Here is a 27,555-nt window from a genome sequence, read left to right on the forward strand (position 1 = left end):
CCAACAGCATGTGGAAAGTAATGTGTTTTTTGACTGCAGAAATGTGGTTCAGTAAGCATGAGCAGGAATGCTTCATATTCTTTACAGCACGCTGGATCAGTCTTCTGGTGGCTGGAAAGAATGTAGCACAGGGCACACTGCTGGAGCTGGTGGTTCCATCATGTGTCTTGTCTGATGGTGGTAGCACTGACAACTGTACCCCTACTTTCTCACTGGCCATATCCTTCAACTACTCAGAATCAGCAGTCAACCCCAATCGCCCCAGAGCATACATAAAGTCCTAGGCTAAATACAACATTCTGTGTTTTAGCTTTTATGCCTGGGGTACAGGAGCCACATTGGGCCAGAGCTGCTGGCATCTCCTGGCTGAGAGGTAGCTAACACTACCTCACTAACCTGCTGGCTGCCCCTCATCTGGGAAAATCACACATGTACTTTGCCTAATATATCTCCTCAACCTGGTGGTGCAGTGGTTTATCATGAAGGAGATCCTTCATCAAGCCAGAAGAATTTGTGGCCACATTAGGTGGTCACACTGGGCCTTGTCTCACCTGACAGAAATGCATATTAACATAAGCTGCCAACCAACCGCCTCATCTGTTACATTCCCACATGCTGGAACTCAATGTTGGCCATGCTGCAGAGGCTCCAAGAGTTTGCCATCAACAAATACCTTTGCAATTCGTGTGAGAGGTCAGACTCTGGAGGGCTAAGGTTCTTTTCATAATGTCAATGGCTCATCATTCAGGATTTTTGAAGAGGTGACCAACAGGGTAAGCTGTGACAGGAGAGAGATTAGTGATACAATCCCTCTTGTGATCCACCTGGAACACACGCTATGGTTTGATAGTTTGGGCAATAGAGGTACAGCAGCAGGAAGAGGGCCAGCAGAATCCTTTGCCTGCTGTGTTCATCTACTCTGTGAGGTAGAGGAGGAATGTGTGGGTGCTAGTGGTGAGGAGGGAAAGATGGGGAAGGCTTCAAGAAAGACATTTCACCTCTCCTAAACCTTGGAATTGGACACGGGGTCTACTGCTGAAGGCAATTTGTGGTGAATAAGTTGTTTATACTTAAAACCTAACTCCACTATCATGGCAAACTAATATAGCAAAAAAAAGCACATATAATTGCTACAGAAGCCATACTGTAAATGATATGTTTTTCAAATTACCTTTCCTTTTTAACCTGCAGCTGCTGTAATTTTCTATCAATTCAATGCAAAAAGGCAACCTGAAGGCGTTCTGTACACAGTTGGCATAACAGAACTCCCCCAGAAATGTCATTTCCTGCTTGTGTGAAGAACTTTACACACAGATACAAGTCAGGTTTTAGGCATTCTCCTAAAAATCCCCTAAAGGTTAATCATGTTTAAAGGGATACAGACACTGCAACCTTTCTTATCAGAACCTTGAAAGTGCATCAGCTGCTTGTAATGAATTAGCACTCCTATTCAGAATCACTGTGCACAGGACATGAACTAACAAATAGCCACTCATTCAGAGTAAAAGCAGGTAGGAATATACAACACATTTTGTTAAAATACTTACAATGTACATTAATCACCCAGAAGAAAATGTTTTTTCTGAGCAAAAGTGGAGTGAACCTTTAAATACCTTCACAAGGACCCCAGAATTTCAAGAGGGACCACTATTGAGTGGACACCTTATTAGATCCCCAATACAAGGGTAAAATGGCTGCTCCACTGAGACCTTCCTGGGGGGAGCACAAAATGCTGCACTTCAAGGAGGTACTGTGTAATATTCCACAGTTCTTTCTAGTCATTAGCTGAGAAAGTACTAAAGCAAAAGCTTCAGCATGAGAGCCATGCAATTAGCATTTTCACATGGAGAGGTCAGAAATGGCAACCTGCATAGTTTTTAAAAGTCATATTTAATTGCCCTAAACTCATACTAGCTTTCTACATTTATCCACCCACAAATGATCACATGTTTTTGCTAGCTCTGTTTATCTTAAGAGTCATCGATCCCTGGAAATGTTATATCTGTATCCCTCTTATATACTACAATATAAATGTATTAATTCTACTGTGTATTGGAATGCAATACATAGATGCTAATCTTTATATTTTCTCTTTGCGTAACCAGAGTTTCCTTTGTAACTGTATTGTTTTAACGGATTTTTATGTTTTGGCAGATAAGTTTTGGTATTGTCGACTTTCACCTAATCACAAAGTGTTACACTATGGAGACTTGGAAGAGAGTCCTCAAGGGGAGGTACCACATGACAATTTGCAAGACAAATGTAAGTAACTTTTTGCATAGTATAAAAATGTCATGGCTTACACTTACACAAACCATATGTACAAATTATTTTTTTTAAGTAATTATGTTTCTATGGGGTTGAATGCTGCTTCTGGTTACACTAAGGATGACCATAGAATAAAAATGAATTGATTCCTCCATCTACACAATTGAGGTAAATAGATGAATCCTTCTGCCTGAGACATTGTTTTCGGACAGTGCGAACTCTGCTGCAGGCGCTGATTAAGAAAACATTTTTAACATTTCCATTCAACAGAAGTTGCTTGTTGCACACAAGAGCTTGGTGGAGTGTATAGTGATTTTGTACATTAATTGATTTATGAACATGGAAAAAAAAGTTAAATTTTTTAAAATATTGTCATGTATTTCTTTTTTTTATTATCAATATTTTGCTTTCTGCTTTTGAGCCAGCAGGAGGAGCTTTAGATTGCTTTTTGTGTTAAAGTCTATCAGTTTGCTTTTTTGATTTATTAATTCTATTGTTTACACCGTTCAATGACTCATTAACAGTGATTCATAACAAAGACTCTTCCCTGTATAATATGGCTCAATATGAAGTTCCATTCAGATAATGTGTGCCTCAGACCAAGCATCTCTGTTGTGTTGTCTGCTTAGTTAACCTATACTGTACTGAAAAAAAGAGCATAAAACAGCCTAAAATGTATATACTTAGTGTTACTAAACCCAGGACCCTGCATTCACTATATCTGGTCTCCCACAGTACACATAACATGGAAAATGCAATTATTTTAGTAAATATAAACTGCTAAATACCTTTTCTCATCAGCAGTATATACCAGTCTTGTGACTTCTATCATTGTCTGGTTAAAGCTTGTGGGAGGAGTTTTCATTCTTCCTTGTTTGTCCTTTGAGGCTGCAGGACCCCTGACCCTCTGTCTGGACAATGCTGATTGGCCCTGTGCTGATCCCATGCACTCTCCAAATAAATGCAATACACACCAAACTGAGCATGTGCAGAGTGCCCCCAAGGCCCTTTTTTTTATCAGGAGATGGTTTAGGGACAGTGGAATAATGGGAGTATCAGAATAGCCTTTTAATACAATGTGCGGGATTAACCTCTTAGGTTCCACAGCGAGTATAACAAGCATGCTTTACTGCATATACAGTACAGACTGATTTTACTGTTGTGAGTGTAGTAACACTTTAAGACCAAAAGCTAGAAGGGTCTCTCTTTAATGTGTCCTAGTTGTACTTGGACCAGTAGGCGTACAGGGTCTATATGATCATTCAAGGTAACAGTGTTCCCCTTTAGCTATATTTGTATTTCATGTAGTTCATTTCATAATTAATAAATAATTAATAAAATAAATAAGGAGATCGTTACAATATTTGAATGCAATTTTTATATGCAGGAAATAAATGTAAACATTCCAGTACAACAAAGCATTAGCATTATTATTGCATGTATTGTTGTTATTATTATTATTGCCTAATTTTAGTTAAAATTACACACACATGTCCTCCCCCACTGCTGTAAACTCACAGTGTGGTAGGGATTAACGAAACCAATGTACCTATGACAGGCACTCATCAAGAGTGCCCAATATGCCCACATTTTCCACCCCCCTCCTCTGTTCATAGAAGCTGTACTATCACTTCAATGAATAAAAAGTTACCACGATCTAACAATCAATTAAGTATGTGTACTTCAGTACTGTCAATTATTCCAGGGTCAATTAAATTCATCCAGGGGGATATTTTACGCCATATGTTAATAGCAGCGCAGACAATAATCACTTGAAACTGGTGAAAAACTAAAGATCAAGCAGAATGGGTATGTGAAATGAGTGAGATGCAGTCCATAGAGGAAGGATTCTGAAGGAGGAGAAATTAAGTAAACAATCCCCAAAAATATGGCAGCTATGGGAAGAATTTCAAGAAACAAAGAAAGGAGGCGCCTCTGGGTGCAGACGTAAAAACAAATTTAATAAAAAGAGCAGCAACAGAGATTGCACTCACATTTGTGTTGAGTTAAAAAGGCATATGAGAGTCCCAGATGTAACTGGAGGGGTCCGTGAGGTCGATCATCCCTGCCATGGATGTGTAATCAGACTGGTCTTTTAGATGCACTGTGTCCACCGGCCGGCAATGATGGAGGAATACCAGAATGAGGCTTGGAAGGCAAACAGCAATCCAGGCGAGGGGCGATGACATCACACACATACGACACGCTTCCTGAGTCAGCAGGCCGTGAATGGCATGACGGCTGCACTCCTTTGTCAAGCTTGACAAAGGAGTGCAGCCTTCATGCCATTTACGGATTGCTGACTCAGGAAACGCTTCGCATGTGTGTGATGTCATCGCCCCTCACCTGGATTGCTGTTTGCCTTCCAAGCCTCATTCTGGTATTCCTCCATTATTGCCGGCCGGTGGACACAGTGCATCTGAAAGACCAGTCTGATTACACATCCATGGCAGGGATGATCGACCTCACGGACCCCTCCAGTTACATCTGGGACTCTCATGTGCCTTTTTAACTCAACACAAATATGAGTGCAATCTCTGTTGCTGCTCTTTTTATTAAAATTGTTTTTAAAGTGTAAGTAAACCCTCCTATCGTTTTCAGCCAAGGAAGCTGCCATCTTTGCCTCTGTTTAATCTACAACTGCCATGATGCTGCACATGTGATCAGTTATGACACCAGCTATTGGATGGCTTGACAGTTTGGTTGAGAGCACAACCAATGGGAGTGTTACATTTCCGGCACGTGCCGGAAATGAAACAGTTTTATGGAGGTGTTTACTTCCGCTTTAAGTCTGCACCCAAAGGCGCCTCCTTTCTTTGTTTCTTACAGTGCTTTTTGGGAATATGGTTTCTAATCCAATTGGAAGGCTGCCATGAATGTGGGCTTTATACCTCATCATCGACTTTATGCACACCATCATGGACTACTATTATCCTTTCTTATCCCTTGTTCCAGTTCCACATTTATATGCATAATATTGTCATTTATGTGGATTATTGCTTTTAACCTTTGCGTCAAACACTTGTTATATGGGAAGAATTTCAAACTTCTGCAACTTTTACACAATATTTATGAATAAGACTGGAACCCCCCCCCCCCCCCCTTTTTTTTCCCCTGTATATGTGTGTGTGATATGGATGATTGTTATATGTTGTTGTGGAGTCTTTTTTGTAGGTGGGATATGGCTATTGATAAAGATAGATCAGTGTAAAGTTACAGCCCGGTATTAATAGAGATTCAAAGGGGGAACCTATGACAATGGAAATATAACGACCATGTGGAATAGAATACAAGTAGAATATGAGGGAACTTCAGGTATTATCCTATTGTTTGGTATAATAAAATTTTGTCCTAGGGAATAGGGGGTGGTTTAATGCTGTATCAAAGATGAAAATATATTGTTGGATGGAGATGTATCTCTGAGATATAATTTATCTTTTTGTTCTTTTGATAATGTATTTTATTACCCAATCCTACAAAATGTATTTTTTGTATATCTTGTCTAAAATTGAAAATTAATGGAAAGAGATTGAAAACAAAAAACGATCTATTAATGGAGGATGGCCAGATTAATGAAAGGCCTGCTTCCTATGTTTTATTCACAGAAGCTGTAGTACAGCTTCTTTGAATGGAAGAGGTCGGAAGAAAGGGTGGACATCTTGATCAGTGCCTGTCACAGATCTGTCAGCTCTATCAACTCCCGCTATCCAGCAGCACAAGGGCCACATTGGATTAATAGTAGGTAATGCCCTTGTGCTATATTTTTTTTAATTTTGACTAAACCTGGGCTTTAATAATATTAATATTAATAGTCTTGTTACTTGTTTATCCAGCATATTTAAATTGTGTTTTGAAGCGTCCAATCTGTACACCCCTTCTTCTGAGATAGACAATAGGAGGATTTTGCACAACATTTATGAGCTTGTGGTTACCTCTTATGATCACTGTTATGTATCTGTTGTATAGCAGATTGCATTATTTTTCTTCATTATTTAGCTTTTGCCCACATTATTTATTCACAGCTAACAATATGAATAATTTGAAATTTGAGTTATGTGAGAGAACAATTGGTGGGGAATCAGGCTTCTAAACCTAATAACAACACCTTTTAGCATAGTTATTTGGTCACCACTCACTTCATTAGCAATAAATCATTCATCCATAGATTAATGTGATAACTGCTTTACTGTACACTTCACCCTCTTTATCTAGGTGAGATTCTGGTACCTGCAAGTATAAATACTAAAGCTTCAGTCATTGTTACCTGCACTTCTACTGTATGCAAGCCAATATATCTGCAGCAGAGATTAACCTTTCTAAATTGGCTAATTCATTTCATACTGGAGAAGGAAGAAATAGATATGAATTACCAGAGTTATAATGTTTGGCTTTACATATCCCTACATATTTTTTTTTCTTCTACAATGATTTCATCTAATTTTACTACATATATCTCATGGGTACATGCAGAAGTAAACAAATAGGTGAAACGGCACATTAATATGATCACATCGGTTGATATGACCTATTTTTTCCTGGCATTACTGTGGAATCCATTGGACAGTTATGCTAAGCCTGATTTTAATCGAAATAAATGACTTCCCCAGTGCACTTTTTTATTTATTTTTTTTTTGGACATCGGTGTTCATTGACGTAGGCTGTCCCTATTACTTACTGTTTAATCCACATATCTCAGGTAATGAACTATGCCCTTCTACTGTAGGTCCTATTTGTATGTTAAGATCAAGAGTGTCATATAGCAATGTTATCAATTGTAAATTTTAAAATAGTAATTTGATCCTTTCACTGGACAACATGTACCCTGGAGTTTTTATCTTTTTTTTTAAAGAGACCTTGTCACCAGACTTACATTTTTCATTTTTAAAGTTTTCAGTAGTAGCATCTTTGCTAATTGCTTCCCCAGAAAACTTTTTTTTTTTTTTAATAAAGTTTCTTAGAGATCCAACAATTCTGGAAATATCGGTCCCAGCTTCTGCTCTCTAGAAACCCTGCAGCTAGGTTACTACAGTGTTTGTATATAACTATGCCATTATAGGTCCTATTTTTATGTTGAGATCAAGAGTGTCAAATAGAAATGTTATCAAATGTAAATTGTAAAATAATAATTTGACCCTCTCAATGGACAACTTGTCCCCTGGAGCTTTTATCTTTTTTTTAGGAGACCTTGTCACTAGACTTAAATTTTCATTCTTAAAACGTACAGTAGTAGCATCTTTGCAAGCTACTTCCCCAAAACCTATTTTTTTATCAAAGTTTCTTTGATAAACAATTCTGGAAGTATCGGTTCCAGCTTCTGCTCCCCAGAAACCCTGCAGCTAGGTTTGTGCAGCTCTACTGCAAATCACTTTAATAGAAAGTAGTTCTTTCATCGGTTGTGGACCTTGAACACCTTTGGCCATATTCCTCAGGCCTCATTCATTAACAAGTTGTGTTCTCCGCCATGAGATAATGACATTTTTTTGTTTGTTTTTTCCCACTATCGTCCCTAAAAAATGCTAGATCATGTGTCTTCCCCATTCTATTCTTTAGTGGAACAACAACTAATTCGCTTGACCATATCTACATGCCCCAAAGCAGATGTAGCTATTAAATGCCCATCCAGTCAAAAACAGTCCAGTGTCCCTCAAGAACTTGCATACCTAATGATGTGGTCCAGTAGTAGAGAAGGTTACTCGTAAAGACTTCCTGCTAATTGATTGGTCTTCAGTAGTTTAACATGGTTTTCGTTTGAGTATGAACCTGCAAGAAAATGTTGCTACAGATAGAAAATGCTGCTAGTAATAATGTAAAACATTATGCATTTTGGTTACAATGTTATAAAAGATTTTGCGTTGCATAGTCTATTTTCATTATTCAGCATGTAATCTTTGTTGAGTTAAAACATGCTGGGGCTTATGAGGATAAAAATAAAAGATTTTCTTTGGATTTTCTCTCTAATATAATTACTGCTGCAGACTTGGCATCTGCTGTAAACATAAATAAAGATCGCCGTGCATGTAAAATTAATCCTGTTGTTTTTGCTGATTGAAACTACAGCAAAGTGGATCTTAAAATCTCCAAAATAAATAATGTGAAAATATACAATGTACCCAACAGCAGTACAAATCAGTGACATTGTTCTTCTGGATTAATGGCAACATACTGAATGAGGTTTACGAGTAATTAATTCTTTTAGCAAATTGATTTAAATGGTTTTTGGAACCCACATAGTTACAGTGTATTCAGTACCTTAATATCATTTTTATGCAGCAAATAAAGCTTAATGATGTAAAAATGTAAAAAAAAAATAAAAAACAAAACGCTGTAACCTAACAACAATGTTTTCTTTTATACAATTTCAAAATAATGTTTGTATTATTAATGGAACCCGAAGCGTTTTAAAAGCTGACCTACAGACAAATATAAAAGCCACCATTTAACCAGTTAAAGATTTAAAATCTCCCTTAAAATCAGCCTCCTGTAATCTCCTGCACAGAAGAGAGAAGGGTAGCACTTTAAACCAACGAGGCTATACTGCATTGCACAGTCTTGTCCATCTAACATTGGACATTTAGGAGAAAGGAGAGTGTGGACCTCATTTGTTTGCTGTTACACATTATCCATTCAGGGATGTCCTAGACCAGACTGTATTTTTTTACTGCGTACAGTTTAATGATATTTAAACTGGTAATGATATAAATATTACCAGTCCTTATAACAAACCATACTAGTGACAAAAAAGAAAAGAAATGGTATTGGGAGCACTTAGGGTTGGGTCCAAATTCATAACAGCCTTTATTAAACCCTGTTTAAGTGATGAATAGTCTTGATTACCTAACAAAACATTTGGGGGGATAAAGACTGTTTATTATATAAACTGTGTTTAATAAAGTTTGTTATGATTTTTTTTTTAATTCTTTATTTAGACTGACCATACATTATACAATTTTCTTGTACAATTTTCCTTTAGATTTAACAAAACCATATAATATGAGATGAAACCTAAAACTTTCAATTTGTATTCAATCAGGCAGGCATAGTTGAAGGTAAATCTAAAGGAAACCTAATAAGAAAATTGTAAAATGTATGGCCGTAAGGTTTTTCAGGCCATATAGATGACAAAAAGCGCCTGACAATTGGCGCTAAGTCTATAGAGTAGGTGCACATAACAAAGGCCAGCACAGGCTTACATTAAATACCAAAGATAAAGAAAGAAATGTAATAAAAAACACAATGGGCATGAAAAGCAGGATTAGCGATTTTCTCAAAGCGAGACAGGGAGACCAACCTAGGTACTTGAATTTCCAGCTGACAGGTATCAGCAGGAAACTCATCCTTTCAGGTCTTGCACTTCACACATTAACTCAAGACAAATATAACAGTAGGATAGCCATACTGGGTTCACCCAACACCTCTATAGACTGCATGGAATGGTCTGTTCCAATTACAAAAAAAAAAAGAAAAATGGTGAAAGGGATTTTGGGGAACTGGAGTGTCCCAGGGTTCCCATTACAGCGGGCCACTGGGTACCCCACACATAGAGCAACCAAGTAGTGGCTATCCTTTACCATCTCTGGTCCAGAAGGCCTCCTAATCCAAATTGGAGCTCAGCAGGCTATGCCAGCAGCATAATCTGCTGAAAAAGTATAGTCAAACCAGTAGAACAAGGTTTTGCAGTATTGTTCTTCTGTATGGTTAGAGGATGCTAGTATTTCATCAATGGAGCATATTTCCTGAATTTTTCAAAGCCAGACTCCCAAAGGTGGTGCTGTCGTTTGTTGCCAGAACAGTGATATATAGGCCTTGGGTGTGTAAGCAGTTGGATAGTGAAAGAGCATCTGTACTGCCTGGAGGACACTTGAGGGCCAGGTGTAGCAGGTGAACCATTGGTCATCACCCAGTTGAACATCAGTGAGTTTATAGGTCAAGTTCCACACCCAAGTTCAAAATGGTTGCAGAACTGAGCAGGTCCATAAGATGTGCAGATATGTACCATCCTGGCTAAGACATCTCCAGCACAGGGAGGAGATTTGCAGAAAGATCTTGTGAAGGGCCCAATAAACTTTCTACCATGAAATTTGAATCCCTGTTTCTCAAACAGCATTGGAATTGTTATGCCATGCATAACATTGTTATGAAAGTTAACAGTGCCATGTATTTCTTAACGGCATTGTAGCATACAGAAAGATCTGAGAGGAGCACAGACCTTGGCTGTGCCATCTAGTAAATGTATCAGGATCATAAATCTACTTGTACAGAATTATAAACCCTGTGGCAGGTTAAACAGTTTACATTCATGTATTTTAAACAAGTATATATATTTGTTAATTTTATTTAACTTCAATTCCCACAGTGGATGCATCCATGTACTGTTCTAACAACTTTTATGCTTTTTTTTTTGTTTCTTCATAGTGCCAGTGGCTGACATTAAAGCAATACTAACTGGAAAGGACTGCCCGCACATGAAGGAGAAAGGTGCTCTCAAACAAAACAAGGTGAGCCCTCCCAAAAGCATGTATCCTGCAATATTCAATATATTGCTTTTTTACTGTAATGCTTCACCAGAGCTACACATGTCTTTGAAGTGGCACAATTTTTTTCACTTTGTTAAGTAAATCTGTATTTAATAGATGACATCTATGGATGCCTTTAAGCCGTCATAGTAGTATAATTACATGGTAGGCTCCTCGTGTGTCAGAATTCCTAGTACTAATGTAAAGAATATTTCTACGCCTGAGTAAAGTATAACCAGTTACTTTGCATATTAATTAACAAGAACAAATCAATGACAATTGTGTAGATTAAAGCATTTTTTTTTTCTATGTATTTTGTCAAATTAAGGGTGTTTATCTAATTGGCAAGGACTGTTGCGGTAATAGCCGTTCTTTCTTTCAGAAGAACATGATGAGAATTATTTTTCTTCCTTTTTTTTCTTGAGCTTGCATCAGTGTAAATTATAGATGTACGGACAGTTTTCCAGTAGCTTGAATTTCTCATAGAACCTGCTAAACATTCTGCATAATAATATGATCTTTTATGTAGCCATTCTTTTGTATCCTAACTTGTACACATTGGCTCCCTTGCAATGCTGTTTGCATGAGTTATGATATAAATGTTTACCATGTGCATTATTTGCTATACACTGAAGTCTTTACCACTGCTCCCATAAAATCCTTTTCTCAGTTCTTTTTCACTCAGTTAATACAGTCATCTTAGAGACTGGAAAAACTGCAGGTCACCTTTATCCATGTTTTTAGCATAGTGCCAAGAACTGACATTAATACCTTTGTAAAGTCATCACACTATTCCCTTGAATAGTAATAACAAGTTAGATATTAGGGTTAGGGTTTTAAAGAGTAAATTTTAACTTTCACAGGGTTAAGCCAGTTTTCACTGCTTTTGAAATGAGTGGGCCTGGCTTAAGCCTGGTACACACTATGAGATTATTGGACGAATGATTGTCCGTTTTTTTTTTTTTTTAGTTTTTTTTTTAGTTTTTTTTTTTTGCATACCAGTCTCCATATCGAAAATGAAGAGGTTACTAAAGTTACAAAAATTCTCATATGAAAGAAAAAAAAAATTCAGAAGTGATGTACTATATTGTATTTTTGGACTAAAACTGTTCTGATTAAATGAAAACTGTCCGATCTGGCATCATACGACAAAAGGTTTTGTGCTTGTCCCATCGGATAATTTTGCACAACCTGTCCTGATCTGCTCTCGAAAGCTGTGTACTAATGATCGGATTATCATACGATTTCTTTAGAAGTGGTACTTTTCATACGATTTTCTGATCATGTGTACTAGGCTTTAGGGGTAGGGTGCACGTACATAAACAGAATTGTCATTTAATTGAAATTAGCTGAGGAATTCTTTAAAACTGCAACTTCAGACAAATTTCTTTTTGTAGTTTTGAATACAACTGGGAAGGGGTTTTTACTGCTGTATGATGTTTCATTGAGGACATTTTCCCTGTACTAATGACAACTTGTCACCAGTACAAAATGTAATGAAAAATCTCTAAAGGTTACACAGACACATTTTCACATAAATGAAAAGGTGAACTACCCACGTCATCTTTCCCAGCCCCTTCAGTCCCCAGCTGCCCTCATCACAATTTATTGCCACCCACTCCAGCCTCTGTATTAGTCTTGATATTTCAAAGCTTCACTACGCAGCCCAGAGACTATGGGGGTTATTTACTAAAGGAAAGTCCACTTTGCACTACAAGTGCACTGAAAGTGCCCTTGGCAGTAAAGTCGCTGTAGATCTGAGTGGGACATGCAAGGAAAATAAAAACAGCATTTTAGCTTGTACATGATTGGGTGGTAAAATCAGCAGAGCTTCCACTCATTTCAGATCTACCCCTTAGATTTAGAGCGAGTGCACTTTCAGTGCACTTTCAAGTGCACTTGCAGTGCAAAGTGGATTTGCCTTTCGTAAATAACCCCCTATATTGCATCATAATGCTCTCAATGTTATGCATCCATTGGTTCGCATGGTCACGCAATAACACTGACCAATGGGAATCTCTCCTGATCCTTTTTTCTTCTTGGATGGCATTAAAAAAAGATTCTCAATGGTCACCTGGTCATGCTGACCAGTGACCACTCACTATTGCAAGAATTAGGATCCTACATAACCTCCAGGCCTGTGTAGTTATGTTTTAAAATGTCTGTACAGTTTCACCAGCTGGGGAGGGCGGCAGAAGATGGTAATTGAGGAAGCTACTGTAAGAGCAGCGGAGACTGGGGAGGGGGGGTTGGTGGGAAGGTTGTTGTGAGTTTATGAACCTTTTAATTTTTTTTTTTTATGAAATTATTAACTAATCCTTTATATTTTGGCTGGATACTCCTTAAAGTACACCTGTCATGAAACAAATATGTAGGCTGCCATTAATTGGCCTTTTTTTGAAAACTTCTAGTTGTCTGGGTGTCTCAGATCCAGCATTAGCAATGCAGCAAACAAAAGCTGGAAGGAAAAACAAGCAATGATAAATTACATATTTCTGTCATGAAAAGTTTTCTTTAGTTATTAAATCGCTGTCAATTTATTTGGAAAGTGCTTCAACAATACCAATCAAATACACAAAACAGTGTTTTGCTTGTAACTGTTGAAATGCCATGCCTTGCTGTCCGTTAAGAAAATGTTTATCATCTTGTACTGGCACATTTACAATTTTACACATGGATAGAGTCATTTTACTGTTTCACTGTTCACAAAGTGGACAAACCAAAAGGCAGAAAGGTGACATCTTATAGAGAACTTCAATATAAGAAAATGCCTTTGCACATGTGATGTGTGCCAAACCACGTAAACCTAGTTTGTAAATTTTCTTGAATTTGTGGATTGAGCCAGACATTTTCTGGATCATTTTTCTAATTAAAACTTCCTGACTAAAAATCTAGCATTTATGAAAACATCTACAATTGTATTAACATCTTTATTTAACAACCATGAATGCTATGTTCCATAAATTGCCTTACACAAGCGCATCACATTTCTGTTTAATACTTATACCCAGCTGTCTGTTTTATGGTTTAGGAGGTGCTTGAGCTAGCATTTTCAATCATGTATGAATCCAACTGCCAACTAAATTTCATTGCTCCAGATAAACATGAGGTAAGTTTAATGGTTTCATTTTTTGTGGAGAGTATTATTAACAACCTTCTTTGTAATTGCCTCTGTCAACAGGCTTTTTTTTCTGCATTTCTATACAAGTCTATGGGAATACAAAAACCTACTTGAAGCAGGTTAGAAGATGAACTGCAGGTCAAAATGCACCTGCATTGAATGAATGATCACAGAAGCGTCTCAGACTGATGCCATTTACACAAGCCCCACACCATTGCATTAGGGTGTGCATGACAAAGCTTAATATTTATATATATATATATATATATATATATATATATATATATATATATATATATATACACACACACACACACACATGCACTCTCATAAATAAATGTGAACAAACATTTTAAAATGTATAAAAACTTTTTTTTTTTTTTTTTTAACACTTATCAATGTTAAAAAAATAAAATAAAACACTTTATATTTTTAACTTATTAAACTCTGTGGTTGAACCATTCTTTTACCACCCCTCAACCACTACCACCTTTTAGCTGTAGAGGCAGCGGCTGGGAATGTTCACATGCCGCAGCTGCAATTATACCCCTTTTTGCTTTCAGCAGTTGTAGCACCCACTGACTGTGACCCATTCAAGTGAATGACGACACTCTGCAAGCGCCCCGCAACCCTGGGCAGTGTGGAGTTCAAGAGGTTAAAGCAGGTGGTATGGAGGCGATACAACGTATCCTCACCACCTCTAAAATGCTCTATGAAGAGTGTTTTGCGGATCGCTCTTCAGAAATCAAAGCATTTGTGAATGTGCCCCTACATATGCCACAGTGTTCACAGGGCCCCCCTCACATCTGAGTCCTCCTTTACTTCAGAGTCCACAGCATTACCCCTTACACCAGAGTTAATAGTGTTACATCTTATATCACAGGTGCCCCCTTAAATCATGGTTCCCAGAAAGCTTCCCTTACACCTGAAACCCCAGATTTCCCCTTTCAAACAGTGTGCCAGACAATATGTATTTCTAGAAGGGGGTCAGGTCAGCCATAGAAGCTCCCTCACAACACAGAGTATTTTACTTTATATGACCAGACTCCTTCCCCCTTCCCCAGTATGTGTAAGAATTGCCCTCCCCTCCATGGGACTACAAATCCCAGCACAGCAGGCTGGACTTCCATTTCAGCTGCTCCCTGGTTCTACAAAGTATTGACTCAGAGGCTGAATATAAATGCACGCCACACTTTTCAGATATTTATATGTAAAACATGTTCTAAACCATTTACCATTTTCCTCCCGCTTCACAATTATGTGCCACTTTGTGTTGGTCTATCACATAAAATCCCAATAAAATAAATTTACGTTTTTTGGTTGTAACATGACAGAATGTGGAAAATTTCAAGGGGTATGAATACTTTTTCAAGGCATTGTACACCCCAAAAATGATTGCTGGAATCATGACTCCTAGGTTAAAAACTTCTACCTGAAAAATAATCATTAATGATTAGGCTCTTACAATATTTTGAATCCCTATTTTAAAATGACTGTAATGGAGTAGGTTTATATTTGTCCGAATATTTATTTAAATTATATTTGCGGGAGCCTTGCTGCACAATCTATTTTCTATCTTCATCCTGATCCGGCTTTTATTAAAACAGTCTTGCAAGTCTGAAAAAAAATATACAATTTAAGCATGCAAATTATTCATGGAATTATTGTCAAGTTAACCAACACATGCTAATGCTTACATTTGACTTGGGCATCTAGGCACCAGTGACATATGGACAAGGGTTAAAGTAAACCTATCATGAAAGACTTATGGAGCTGCCATTGCTGATCACCTTTGATAATACTACTTACCTGGTTCTGTCTAGTCACAAACGGGCTGCACAATGACGGTGTGTCACTGCTCTTGCAGTGCAAGTTTTTAGGTCTGATCTGACTTTATTAAAAAAAAAGAACACTTTATAAAGTGAACTAAGCTTAACAGTAATAATCACATTCTCTGATATATAAATGGCCACCAGAGGTCATTTACAAATCGGTGTATGAGATGCAGTTAATAAAAAGAGCAACAGAAAGCTAGAAAAAAACATCCAAAATATACTATAATTTCCTGTAAAAAGTTTAAATAAAAATTAGCATTTTCTATCCATTATATTGACAACTATCAGACCTTATTGTTTAAACCGTCTTTAGCCATTATCAGCAAGTTCTAAATGTTATAGATATTAAAATATTTCAAAAAGTAAAGTACATTAGCAGAATGTTGTTAAAATAATAAGCAAAACCGTTACTTGCAGCAGGAAATATTCGCTTAGAATTGTTTAACACTGGTTCAGACGCTTTTTATGGATTGGAAGGCAGCTATGGCTAATGCTTTATCATATGAGTAATCCGTCTACACACATTGAGGGTGCCCTATCCAATGTAAGAAAATATGAGTGGTTAGATTCACCAAATACTATCTTATATTCTTTCCCTTGTTTTCTCTGTTCTTGCAACATCTGGACAGAAGTGGATATGAGTTCTAGAGCCTCAATAACACCTGACTCATTATGTTTGTCTTTTTTTTTGTATTTCTCCTGCACTAACCCACCTGAGACAGCACTCACTGTGTGAATATAATCAACCCACACATCAGTTTACCGGCTTTATTGTTTAGGGGAAATATGGCATATTTATAGTGAGCGCATATTTTTTTACGATTACAGTGTTTATCTTAACCAGTTTAGCTCCAGAGCAATTTTTTTTTAAATGTAAAAATCTTACATTTAAGATTTTTTTTTTAAGATATTCACCAACTGCATGTTGTGTGAATATATTTTAAACAGTACAAGCTTAGGAGATATTCACTATACCTACAAGTAAGACCTGTAGGTCATACTATTATGGGATTACCGGTAGGTACAGTAAAAGTTCAAAAGTGGAGTTCAATTCTACTTTAAACTTGCATTGGAAAAAGGAACGGTAATTAACAATTATGTAACATTGCAAAATAGGAAGCAGAGACTGCTTATAGAGGTATAGTTTTTAAAACATTAATTACCTTTAATTACCGTATATACTCGTGTATAAGCCGAGTTTTTCAGCACATTTTTTAGGCTGAAACCCCCCACCCCCACCCCTCAGCTTATCCCATTCATGACTAAGCCTATTTTTGACATTTGGTGTTTACAAGTTAAAATCTGTATTTTTTGCTAGAAAATTACTTAGAGCCCCCACACATTATATATATATTTTTAGCAGAGAATCTAGAGAATAAAATGGTGATTGTTGCAATATTTAATATCATACGGTATTTGTGCAGCGGTGTTTTAAACGCAACTTTTTGGGAAAAGGGACACTTTCATGAATTTTAAAAAAACAAAACAGTAAAGTTAGCCCGATTTTTTTGTATAATGTAAAAGATGATGTTGCTTCGAGTAAATAGATACCAAACATGTCATGCTTTAAAATTGCACGCACTCGTGGAATGGCGACAAACTATGGTACCTAAAAATCTCCACAGGCAACACTTTAAATTTTTTTTCACGGTTAACAGGTTAGAGTTACAGAGGAGGTCTAGGTCTAGAATTATTATAGAACTGCTCTTGCTCTGACGATCACAGCAATACCTCACATGTGTGATTTGAACACGGACGCGACTTCCATATGCGTTTTCTTTGCTGCACGTGCTCGCGGGGACGGGGGCGCTTTTTTTTTTCTTATTTATTTTATTTATTTTTATATTTATAAATTGTGTTTAAAAAAAAAAATGTTTGATCACTTTTATTGCTGTCACAAGGAAATGTAAACATCTCTTGTGACAGTAATAGGTGGTGGCAGGTACTCTAAAAGACCCCCGATCCCTCCTTTGCACTTCAAAGTATTCAGATTGCAGTTTTTGGCGATTCTGAATACTGTATATTTTTTAAAACCGGCACCATTGGCAGCCGAGTAAACGGGAAGTGACGTCATGACGTCACTTCTGTGTTTACTATTAGGAAGCTTGAACAAAGCCGCTTACGGCTTCGTTCCAGACTGTCACTAGCCACCGGAGGTGGCGGATTGGTGATCGGGCCTCCCGGTGGATCGGGAGGCCCGGTAAGAGCGGCGGGAGGGGGGGACGTCCACTCCCGCTCAACCGGTATAACAGCCGAGCGGCTTTTAGCCTCATCGGTTGTTATACCTGGAAAGCCGATCACCAGCTCTAAAAAATGGTACCAGGATGATGCCTGCAGCTGCGGGCATCATCCCGATATAACCCCCGAAAGCCGAGTACGCACATCTGCATACGCATCTGCATAGGGGTTAAACTCAAGTGAGGGTCTCGAGTATGCCCATCTGCAGCCGTACCTTTGATAACTAAAACAGCGGGTGTCTCCCTCTGTGTCATGCACTCTCTTTGGCGGCCGTCCATTGTAACAAAGCCCCACCTCTTCCTCGTCCATGATAGAGGGACACTGATACAATGCTGGGAAACTATCAGTGTTCCGTCTGTCACAGACGAGGAGGAGGCGGGGCTTTGTTACAATGGACGGCCGCCGAACAGACTGCATGACACAGCAGGAGACACCCGATGTTTTAGTTATCAAAGGTAGGGCTGCAGATAGGCACAGTGAGGCTGCAGATGGGCACTGATGATACAGGTGGGCACAGTGAGGCTGCAGATGGGCACAGTGAGGCTGCAGATGGGCATTGTTTGCCCAGTAGCTGCTGCATTTCCCACCCTAGGCTTATATCGAGTCAATAAGTTTTCCTAGTTTTTTGAGGTAAAATTAGGCGCCTCGGCTTATATTCGAGTGAGCCTATACTCAAGTATATACGGTACTTATAATTTATATACATCACACTCTCTTTTCTATGTACAGTATATCTTGAAAGATTTAAAAAGTACATACATTGGACATTCATACATGTATCTTCTGGTCTTTCTTTGTATTGGAATACAAACAAAAAAAAGTTTGGAAAAAAAACGCATACATTCTTTTTAGGTCAGCCACACATATGCACATGCATATTTAGTACATCTTCTTAGTATGTCTGCGTCCTCTTGTGTGCAGTGTGTCTTCATACCTGTGAATAATATGGTTACACTTGTGCACGGATGTACAATGGACTTTCTGTATTCTTATGAAATCTTTGTTTCATATATGTTTTTCTGTTAAATATACTTTTGCCAATTATCTGTTCTTTCTAACAAAAAAATGAGTAAAGCAACACTATAACTGGATTATGAACATTTTTAAAGATCATATATCACATTATTCTTCCGCCTCTATGCCAAAGGGTTATTTCACTTACTCACTAAGCTTTCAGTAAAGTGATTTTTCTCAGTCCCCTGTGACTACACCAGTCTCCAGCTTCAGTGCATGACCTTTCATTCAAGCATCTTCCATAATGTACTGTACCTCCTCAGGGTTCTGTGTTCTGAAATCTCTCATATGAATCTCCATCTCAGCTAAAATATGTGAAATACGCATTGTCCTGGTTAAATATTCAAGTCAAAATTGGTCAGCATGGCTATTTTGGGTATACGATTTAAAAGATGTGTTAAACACATATGACACCTACTGTGTCTTCAATGTGTGCAAGCTAGATTTCAGCACATATCTATGGTAATACTCAGCAAATTGAAATAAATGGTGCGGTGTATAATTAATACAACAGCTTAAGAGGGTGGTAACTGCATTTAATTAGAGGTCAAAACAGAGGTTAAAGGATACAAGCTGGTATAAGAATGCTGAAAAGCCACTTTGACATGCTTAAAATGGAGTGATTACATATGCAGAAGACAGTAAATACAGACAGGAGTAGATTTCATTGTGTATGTGTCAGTAAGTTGATTAAATGAGCAATATTATTGCATTTGTTTTTGCATTGTTTAATTTTAAAACTCCGTAGCTCTAAACTAAGGACATTAACATCACAGTCTAAAAATGTCATTATGTTGTAAAGCGCTGTGCAAACTGTTGGCGCTATATAAATCCTGTATTATAATAATAATAATCACAGACATTTTAGTATCAATAAAGCCCAACTCCAAGCTGGCCACAAAAATAAATGTGCACCCTAGCAACCCGGTATGATTTAACAGGAAGGAATACTTACCCTAATCTATGGCTATTCAGTTTTCCTCCCCTCCAGTCCCAGTAGAGTTGACTGGTCCCCCAAAACCGTTCTTCTTCTCTTTTTGTGTCACCAATCTTTGAACCTGCATTATGCCTGGTGATGTTGATGGCCCACTTACATTACAGCAATGGGGAAGTATTACTCAGATACAGTTTGGTTATACTGCCCCTCACAGGAAACGGACACTGGCAAAGCAAAAAAGTAAAAAAAAAAAGGCTCTTTAAAACACCTGCTCTACCCAGCATGCCTCACTTTAGTGTCCTAGGAAGGACACTTTTTACTCAGCCTTGCTCAGTAAAGTCTAACAATTTTTTGCTAGCCTTTTTCTTGGATTTTTTTTTTTTCTTGCTAGCCTGAAATGTGATCATCGAGCACTGGGCTCTGAATTTATGGCAGTTTTTGGACCTGAGTGTATTATATTGGTGCTTTCCAGATCTAGAGCTGTGGCACAGCCCTAGATGTGACCCTTTCTCAGAAGACTCACTTAGTGATTAAGGGTGGCTGGGCTTACACCAAGAGCTACATCTTCTTTATACCACTGAGTGCCAGAGTTAATTTCCTGCCATCACCCATTTACTGCGCCAACGGTTAAGGCTATGGAATCAAGTTCTGGCTTCATTTGCTGGGTGGATGTATGTACTTTTTTTTTCCCACTATTCAGCCCGGAGGGAGTACCATTCCCCTTCTGCATATTATTCTGAACCACCACATGGATCTCTGACCTTCGTTCACTACTTACCTGGTCATTTTTGGCCACCATTAACCCTCTGCCCCAGCTACCTGTGTTTTGTGAGTAGCAGAGGCCTTGCCTCACACTGGGCCTAGTTGCATTACTGCTGCTTGAAAACAGCATATCCTCACTAAGACATGGAGAGGCCAGTCCCGATGCCACAGGTGACCTCAGCCCATTGGCCCCCTAGTTGTTTTAAGGCATTACCTAGATTCCCCAGAAGGAACCAATGCCTGAAATCTAGAACCTCTGAACCCTATTGTTATAGGGTCATTACCATTGGAGTCTTCCTCCACTTTGTCAGGTAAGACAGAGTCCTTTCTAATGTCCACATGGATCTCTGTGTCTACTGAGGACTTGGCTGCCCAAGTGGCTGCCCACAGTGGTTCTAAGTGTGTTTCTGCACCATCCACTGCAGTATCATCCTCTGACCATTCCAGGCCCATTTATCAGGCTGGGCCTGCGGCCTCTATTGGCTCCTCTGACTCAGATTCTAAGTACCTCTGTACTTTTAAAGAGTTTTTGAGGTACCAGAGTCTCCTGCCATCACCTTTATGAGGAGTTGTTAAAATCCCTATTGATGCAGTGTGTTCTGTTTTGTATTTAGAAGATTAGCCTTGGAAGCATCCTGAATGGTCCCAAATAAGACTGCATTGAAATCTGGTTCTCCTCATATAGTAGTCTCTACACTGAAGGGAGAGGATTGCACCCATAGGTGCACTTCATCTTCTGCATGACAGACAAAAACTGTGTTGGGTATAAGGTAGGTCTCGTGGAATTTGTAGGACCTGCTTGCCTGGAAATAGGTTCTCCTTCTGTGGCTTCTATGCAAACCTTGTGAGAAAGGTTCCCCAGGTAACCTCCCTGATTTTTCCTCCTTCATTCTTCCTTCTTCTGGTGCCCCTTTACCAGTCTGAGGTTGGGGTTTACCCTTTTTCCCTGCCTACCTTTCCTGGTGTGCCTCTTGTACACTTTTTCTCCTTCAGTCCAGCTGACTTTGTGGGATTGTAGCTTTCCTGTTCTCAAGGACAATTAATTCTCACATTCTTTTGATATTTTGATTAGCAAGATTAGCTGTCTGGCTAGGCAGCCTCCTTCTTACTATTAAAATTGATCTTCCCTGGTTTCTAAGGTTTTATTCTTTTTATGCAGACTGGCTGATCTTTTCTTTTGGGGACCTGTTGCCCCAGTGTTTTTTTTCATGTTTACTACACCATTTTGTGGGTCTGTTGTTCTTTAACCACTTCCGCGCTGGAAGATTTGGCTGCTCAATGACCAGGCCATTTTTTGCGATACGGCACTGCGTCGCTTTGACAGTTGCACGGTCACGCGACGCTGTGCCCGAACAAAATTGACGTCCTTTTTTTTCCTACAAATAGAGCTTTCTTTTGGTGGTATTTGATCACCTCTGCGGTTTTTATTTTTTGCGCTATAATCAAAAGAAGAGCGACAATTTTGAAAAAAACACAATATCTTTTACTTTTTGCTATAATAAATATCCCTTTGCTATTTCCTCAGTTTAGGCCGCTATGCATTCTTCTACATATTTTTGGTAAAAAAAATCGCAATAAGGGTATATTGATTGGTTTGCGCAAAAGTTATAGCGTCTACAAAATAGGGGATAGATTTATGGCAGTGATCTGCGATTTTTATTGGGACTGCGATATTGCGGCGAACAAATTGGACCCTTTTGACACATTTCTGAGACCATTGACAATTATACAGCGATCAGTGCTATAAATAGCCACTGATTACTGTATAAATTTCACTGGCAGAGAAGGGGTTAACACTAGGGGGTGATCAAGGGGTTATCTGTGTTCCCTAGGTGTGTTCTAACTGTAGGGGGGGATGGGACTGACTAGAAGAGGAGAGAGATCGGTGTTCATACTTAGTATGAACACATGATCTCTCTCCTCTCCCCTGAGAGAACCGGGATTTGTGTGTTTACACACACAGATCCCAATTCTCGCTCTGTCATGAGCGATCGCGGGTGCCCGGCGGTCATCGCAGCCACCGAGCACTCGCATCAGCTCCGGGGCACACGCTGCGGGCGCACGCACCTCCTACAGCATTTTAAAGGGCCGACGTACAGCTACGGTGGCTCGCCTAGGGGAGCCATTCTGCTGCAGTATAACTGTGGCGGCCGGTCGGGAACTGGTTAATCAGTTTTTTATGTTTTACGTGTTTGAAGGGTTTTTTTTTTGGTTCACAGCTTCTCGCTGGTTCAGGCAGAGTGTTCCTTTGGGTGGACTCATTCACGTCTGGTGGTGACCTCCTCTGTTCTGGTCTTGTGCATTAGGTTGATCCTTTGTGACCTCCTTTTAGTCATTGGCAGCCTTCCTCGTCAGGCAGGAGGCATTTAATTTAATTTGGTCACATGTGGGCTTTTGTTCTTCAGGTGATCCTAAGTTGCAGACAGACTCTACTCCCCTGTCAGTGGTTGTTATCCACCCCTCAGTTAGACTGCTTTTTATTTTCCCAACTGTATCCGTATTCCTGTGTCCCTCACTGGAAGATAAAGAAAAAGTGTCCACCTGAATGTGACGGTATAATAACCCAACTGTATCTGAATTCCTTTATCCCTCAATGGACCTCAAGAGTATACTGTAAGTACAAAATCTTATTGTATTAGCCACCTCACAGTTCTGCTTTAATTGAAATCCATAGTAAGAGAATATGCAGGCTGCCATTGCTGACCTCTCTTTTTGAAAATGCTAGTTGCATGGCTGCCATGCATTTCCATAGACTTTCATATGCCGAGTCACTGATCAGGAACCAGCATTACAGATTAGAAGTTTTGACTTCACTTTGACTTTCTAATCTTGTTAATTTCAATAAACCATAAACTACTGAAGCTAGACAAAATTAATAGCCATGGCCAGGCAATTAATATTTCCAAAAAGAGGTCAGCAATGGTAGCCCTCTAGTACTTGAAAATAAAAGGTCAAGCTAATCCCATACTCCAAATTTGAAAAGAGGCACGAACTTCCAGACTCCACCTATAATTGGAATATCAGTTAACTATTTTAGTTTTCAAGCCAGCCAAAATATATGAAATATATCATTCTCACTTGAAAGAAGATGTATAAATCATTATCATAACCACTCATACTTTTATTTTCATTTTGCACAGTACTGCATATGGACAGATGGACTTAATGCCTTACTTGGAAAGGAAATGATCAGTGATCAAACAAGAACTGACATGGACACATTGCTGAGCATGGAAATAAAACTACGCCTTCTAGATCTGGAAAACATACAAATTCCTGATGCACCTCCCCCAATTCCAAAGGAGCCTAGCAATTACGATTTTGTTTACGACTGCAACTGAGACCGTCAGCAAACATGCATTCTTTAACTGGAATTATTAGAACTGGAGATATAAAAGAGGAAACTTTATTTTATTTCTGGTCATCTTCCCCTACCCTTTCATTTCATACGTTCAGTATTTGGCCGATTCAGGCATATCATAGAAGTAAACTTGTTTGTAAGTTACAATGGGCATTTGCCCTTGAAAGCACCAGGAACTAGATGTCCATATTCTTCATGCTTTAAATGACATGTTAACAAGGAATTTTCCACAGACTAGTGCACTTAGATTTATTTTCTGGATGAAGGAGGAGAATAGACTTGATGGGCAATGCTGCTTTTTCTTGTAATAAGAGGCACAAAAGAAGGCTACTGATGACCACTCTGAATCTTTGAATTGAATTTTCTCATCCTCTGCTTTTTCTTTTGCTTCTAAAATAGAAATAGTGTTAAGGTTCTTTAGACCCAGTCAAATGACAGGTTTAGCATAAACTACTACAGTCACTGAATTATGAAACACCTTTTTTGCACTTGTATTTAGAGAATTTGGACTTAGAAGGGTGCTGCTGATCGGTATACCATTGTAAATGCACACATATCCACTTGGAAGCTTTGTTTCACAGCACATAGTACTTAAGAGACCAGAGATAGAAAACAGAATTGTGATTTATAAAAAAACAAAAAGTAGTTAACAGCCCAGATAACTACCACTCTGATGGGAGTTTTACTGGAAATTGCTACGTTTATTAGGCGTAGTGCTTAAACATCTTTTAGGTGAAGTGATCTGTTATCAAGTCTGCGATTTACTTAAAAAACACTTCTTGGCCTTTATCCTATTTTCATCATATCCTATAAGAACACATTTGCATGTATAAAGATTATTTAAGCAGGAAACATTTGCATTGCCAGGCTCAAGCAGGGTTAGGGTTATTTTTTTAAATAGCTGTTTAGAAAAAAGGAGAAGATACTGGTGACCATTTCAGGTTCCTGAATATCAAGCAACAACCAAAACATATGAAGAGTCTGTACTGGTAATCACTGTGATGTCCCTAAACCAACATATCACAAAAACGATGAGCTTAGCAAGGATAACATGAACAAAGATATAAGTAGAAGCAGAATTTGTGTGTTTGTGACAGTTTTGTGAAAGTACTTGGACTGTTTATGAAGCGGGTAGATCTGCTGTATATGGCCAGTTAATACATAATGCATATGATAATTTGCCATAAAACATCAGTCTGTCGCATGGTTTACTAATATTACCTTTTTGCCAAGTTTCCTTGACCCAGATAACACATGGCACATGTGGTTTGATCATTTTACAGATATATTCTTATTGCATCTTTAGGGTATAGAGCAACCAGCTATTTCACAGGCAATTTAATAAAATCATGTTTGTTCCTAAAATTAGCAATTTTTACATTGCCACATTTCCATTGTTTACCTTATGGATTTTCTATTTATTTAATATATGCTGAACATTTCATCCAGTGACGTGGAAAAGTTGTACATATTCATAATAAACAGTATGTGCTTTTCTTCTGTTCTTGCTGTTGTGTGGTCTGTCACTTTGAAGGTTTTAGTGAAAAATATATCTACATTTATGATGTGGTGTTAAAAAGGAGAAATTGTTACTTTGGGGAAAACACATCAAGGTCTGCGTGGTTATAAATGAAAGCGCTGCACATACCACTGTAACACAACAGTTTTTTTTTATGAACAACCTTGATGCACAAGAATACCTATGCAATAAAAGTAAAGTGTATGTCACACAAGTTATTCATCTAATAAGATGGAGCATTAAAGGTTGGGTTGTACAAAGTGTATGTTCCATCATTTCTTAACAGTGCTATACTTTATCTAAACCTATCACCATTGTGATGCTGTACCTTGATTTCTCTACATATCAGTGCTCTTCAGTTCACTTATCTACTATTAGATTTGTTAAGTTAGAAAACCCTCAACCAATTGCCTGCATATGTATGCTTATTCCTGCCCATAAAAATCTTAAAGCTGATCTCCACCTTTAATGCCCTTTTAAAAAACTTAATTTGGGCCAAGCTGGCCCAAACAAACTATTGCACTAACAGGTGCTCTAGCTGGGCGCACTGTATTAACTGTAGGTAGCCTAAGCTACATAAAGTATACAGGACTGTGTTTTGGCAGTGGCATAGGGAACAAAGTAGAGCCAGGCTGGGCGCTACTCAGCCATTCACAGAAAGCTTTAAATTCTCAAAATAAATGCAAAGCTTCCTCATTGGTAGAGATTGTGACATCATCTCCCGCCTCTCCATATTAGGGGGGTATTGGGAGATTATACTCCTGTGGCAGAGGCTTTTCCCAATGAGTTGCGCAAATCCAAACTATATTTTAGGGCATGGCATCCCACTTTTATTGAACAAAACAGGAAGTTAACATAACATCACAAAGGAGAACAAGAAAGCGGGACTTTGAATGACGTACAGGCATTCCCAGAGTTACGAACACCCGAGTTACGAACGACTCCTACTTACGAACGGCCTCAAATGCCGGCCATTTGTGCTCCACACGGGTCCTGGATACCTTTCGAGTACTTCCGAACACATCCCACACTGCCGTACTACGTCCCAGATAACGTAACAAGCGCCCGGAACATCCCACATCCATGCACAGGCAGCAGTTACACTTATGAACGCAGTGTTCCGACCGGAAGTTACACTTACAAATGCAGTGTTTCGACTTACAAACAAACCTATAGTCCCTATTGTGTTTGGAACCCGGGGACTGCCTGTATACGGAGGGTCGTGTTGTGTTGTGTGGAGTTATAATTAACATATCTATAATATGTGTAAAAGAGTAGGACATTTGTCTCATAATAATCCACATTCGATAGAAATTGATATACTATACACATAATTAAATACCTGCATAGAGTAAAATATTGAATGAAAAACTTTATTTCATATATAATTCATAAATAATCAAAAAAATGGATAGCACATGATACATATAGAAAAGCCCAAAATTTGATAGCACGTGATTGGAATATAATCAAATACATAATGCATGAACAGAATCCACAATGACGTGGCTGGATACAGTATACGATTTAAACAAGACATCTGTTAGCTCAACGTGTTTCGTGACTTGATGTCACTCATCAGGAGAAAGTGTGTACAGATGTAAGATATCTCTGTAATGATATATTATGCATTTCTAGTTGGTCTAATATAGTCACAAGTGTGAAAAATAGAAAAAGAAATAGGGGTAAAACACCCTATATAATACTTACAGGGTATCCATGTGCAATTGATACGGTACTGAGGGTCATGAGTATCCGCACATTGGGAACATCTTTTCCGGGAGCTGAGATGGTATGTTAGGCGACAGACAGCCCAACAGGCAACCCTCCAAAGGACGGTCATGCATCAGGCTGTGATATATGAGTGAGCATGTGTGATCGCAAAAATCAAATCGGGGCTGTAAAAAGTAAATTAAAAATAAAAAAGTGAGTGATATGTATATTAAATAACAGTGCGTGAGATCCCTGGTAGGGAAAAAGGGAAAAT

General features: G+C 38.5%; 1 protein-coding gene across 8 annotated transcripts in view; it reads left to right on the plus strand.

The window, feature by feature from the left end:
* Positions 1 to 25,553, plus strand: part of ELMO1 (engulfment and cell motility 1) — a 546,685-nt gene extending 521,132 nt beyond the window's left edge. For all 8 annotated transcript variants that reach the window (XM_073630502.1, XM_073630506.1, XM_073630503.1 and 5 more), the window contains 4 exons: positions 2,155 to 2,262; positions 10,681 to 10,763; positions 13,813 to 13,890; positions 23,829 to 25,553. In XM_073630502.1, coding sequence (XP_073486603.1) covers positions 2,155 to 2,262; positions 10,681 to 10,763; positions 13,813 to 13,890; positions 23,829 to 24,029 — 470 coding nt within the window. In that variant the 3' untranslated portion in view covers positions 24,030 to 25,553. The remainder of the gene's footprint in view (positions 1 to 2,154; positions 2,263 to 10,680; positions 10,764 to 13,812; positions 13,891 to 23,828) is intronic.
* The last annotated feature ends 2,002 nt before the right edge of the window (positions 25,554 to 27,555 follow it).

The sequence above is a fragment of the Aquarana catesbeiana genome, linkage group LG05 (assembly GCF_042186555.1).
Source record: "Aquarana catesbeiana isolate 2022-GZ linkage group LG05, ASM4218655v1, whole genome shotgun sequence".
In the NCBI taxonomy this organism is placed as follows: Eukaryota; Metazoa; Chordata; class Amphibia; order Anura; family Ranidae; genus Aquarana; species Aquarana catesbeiana.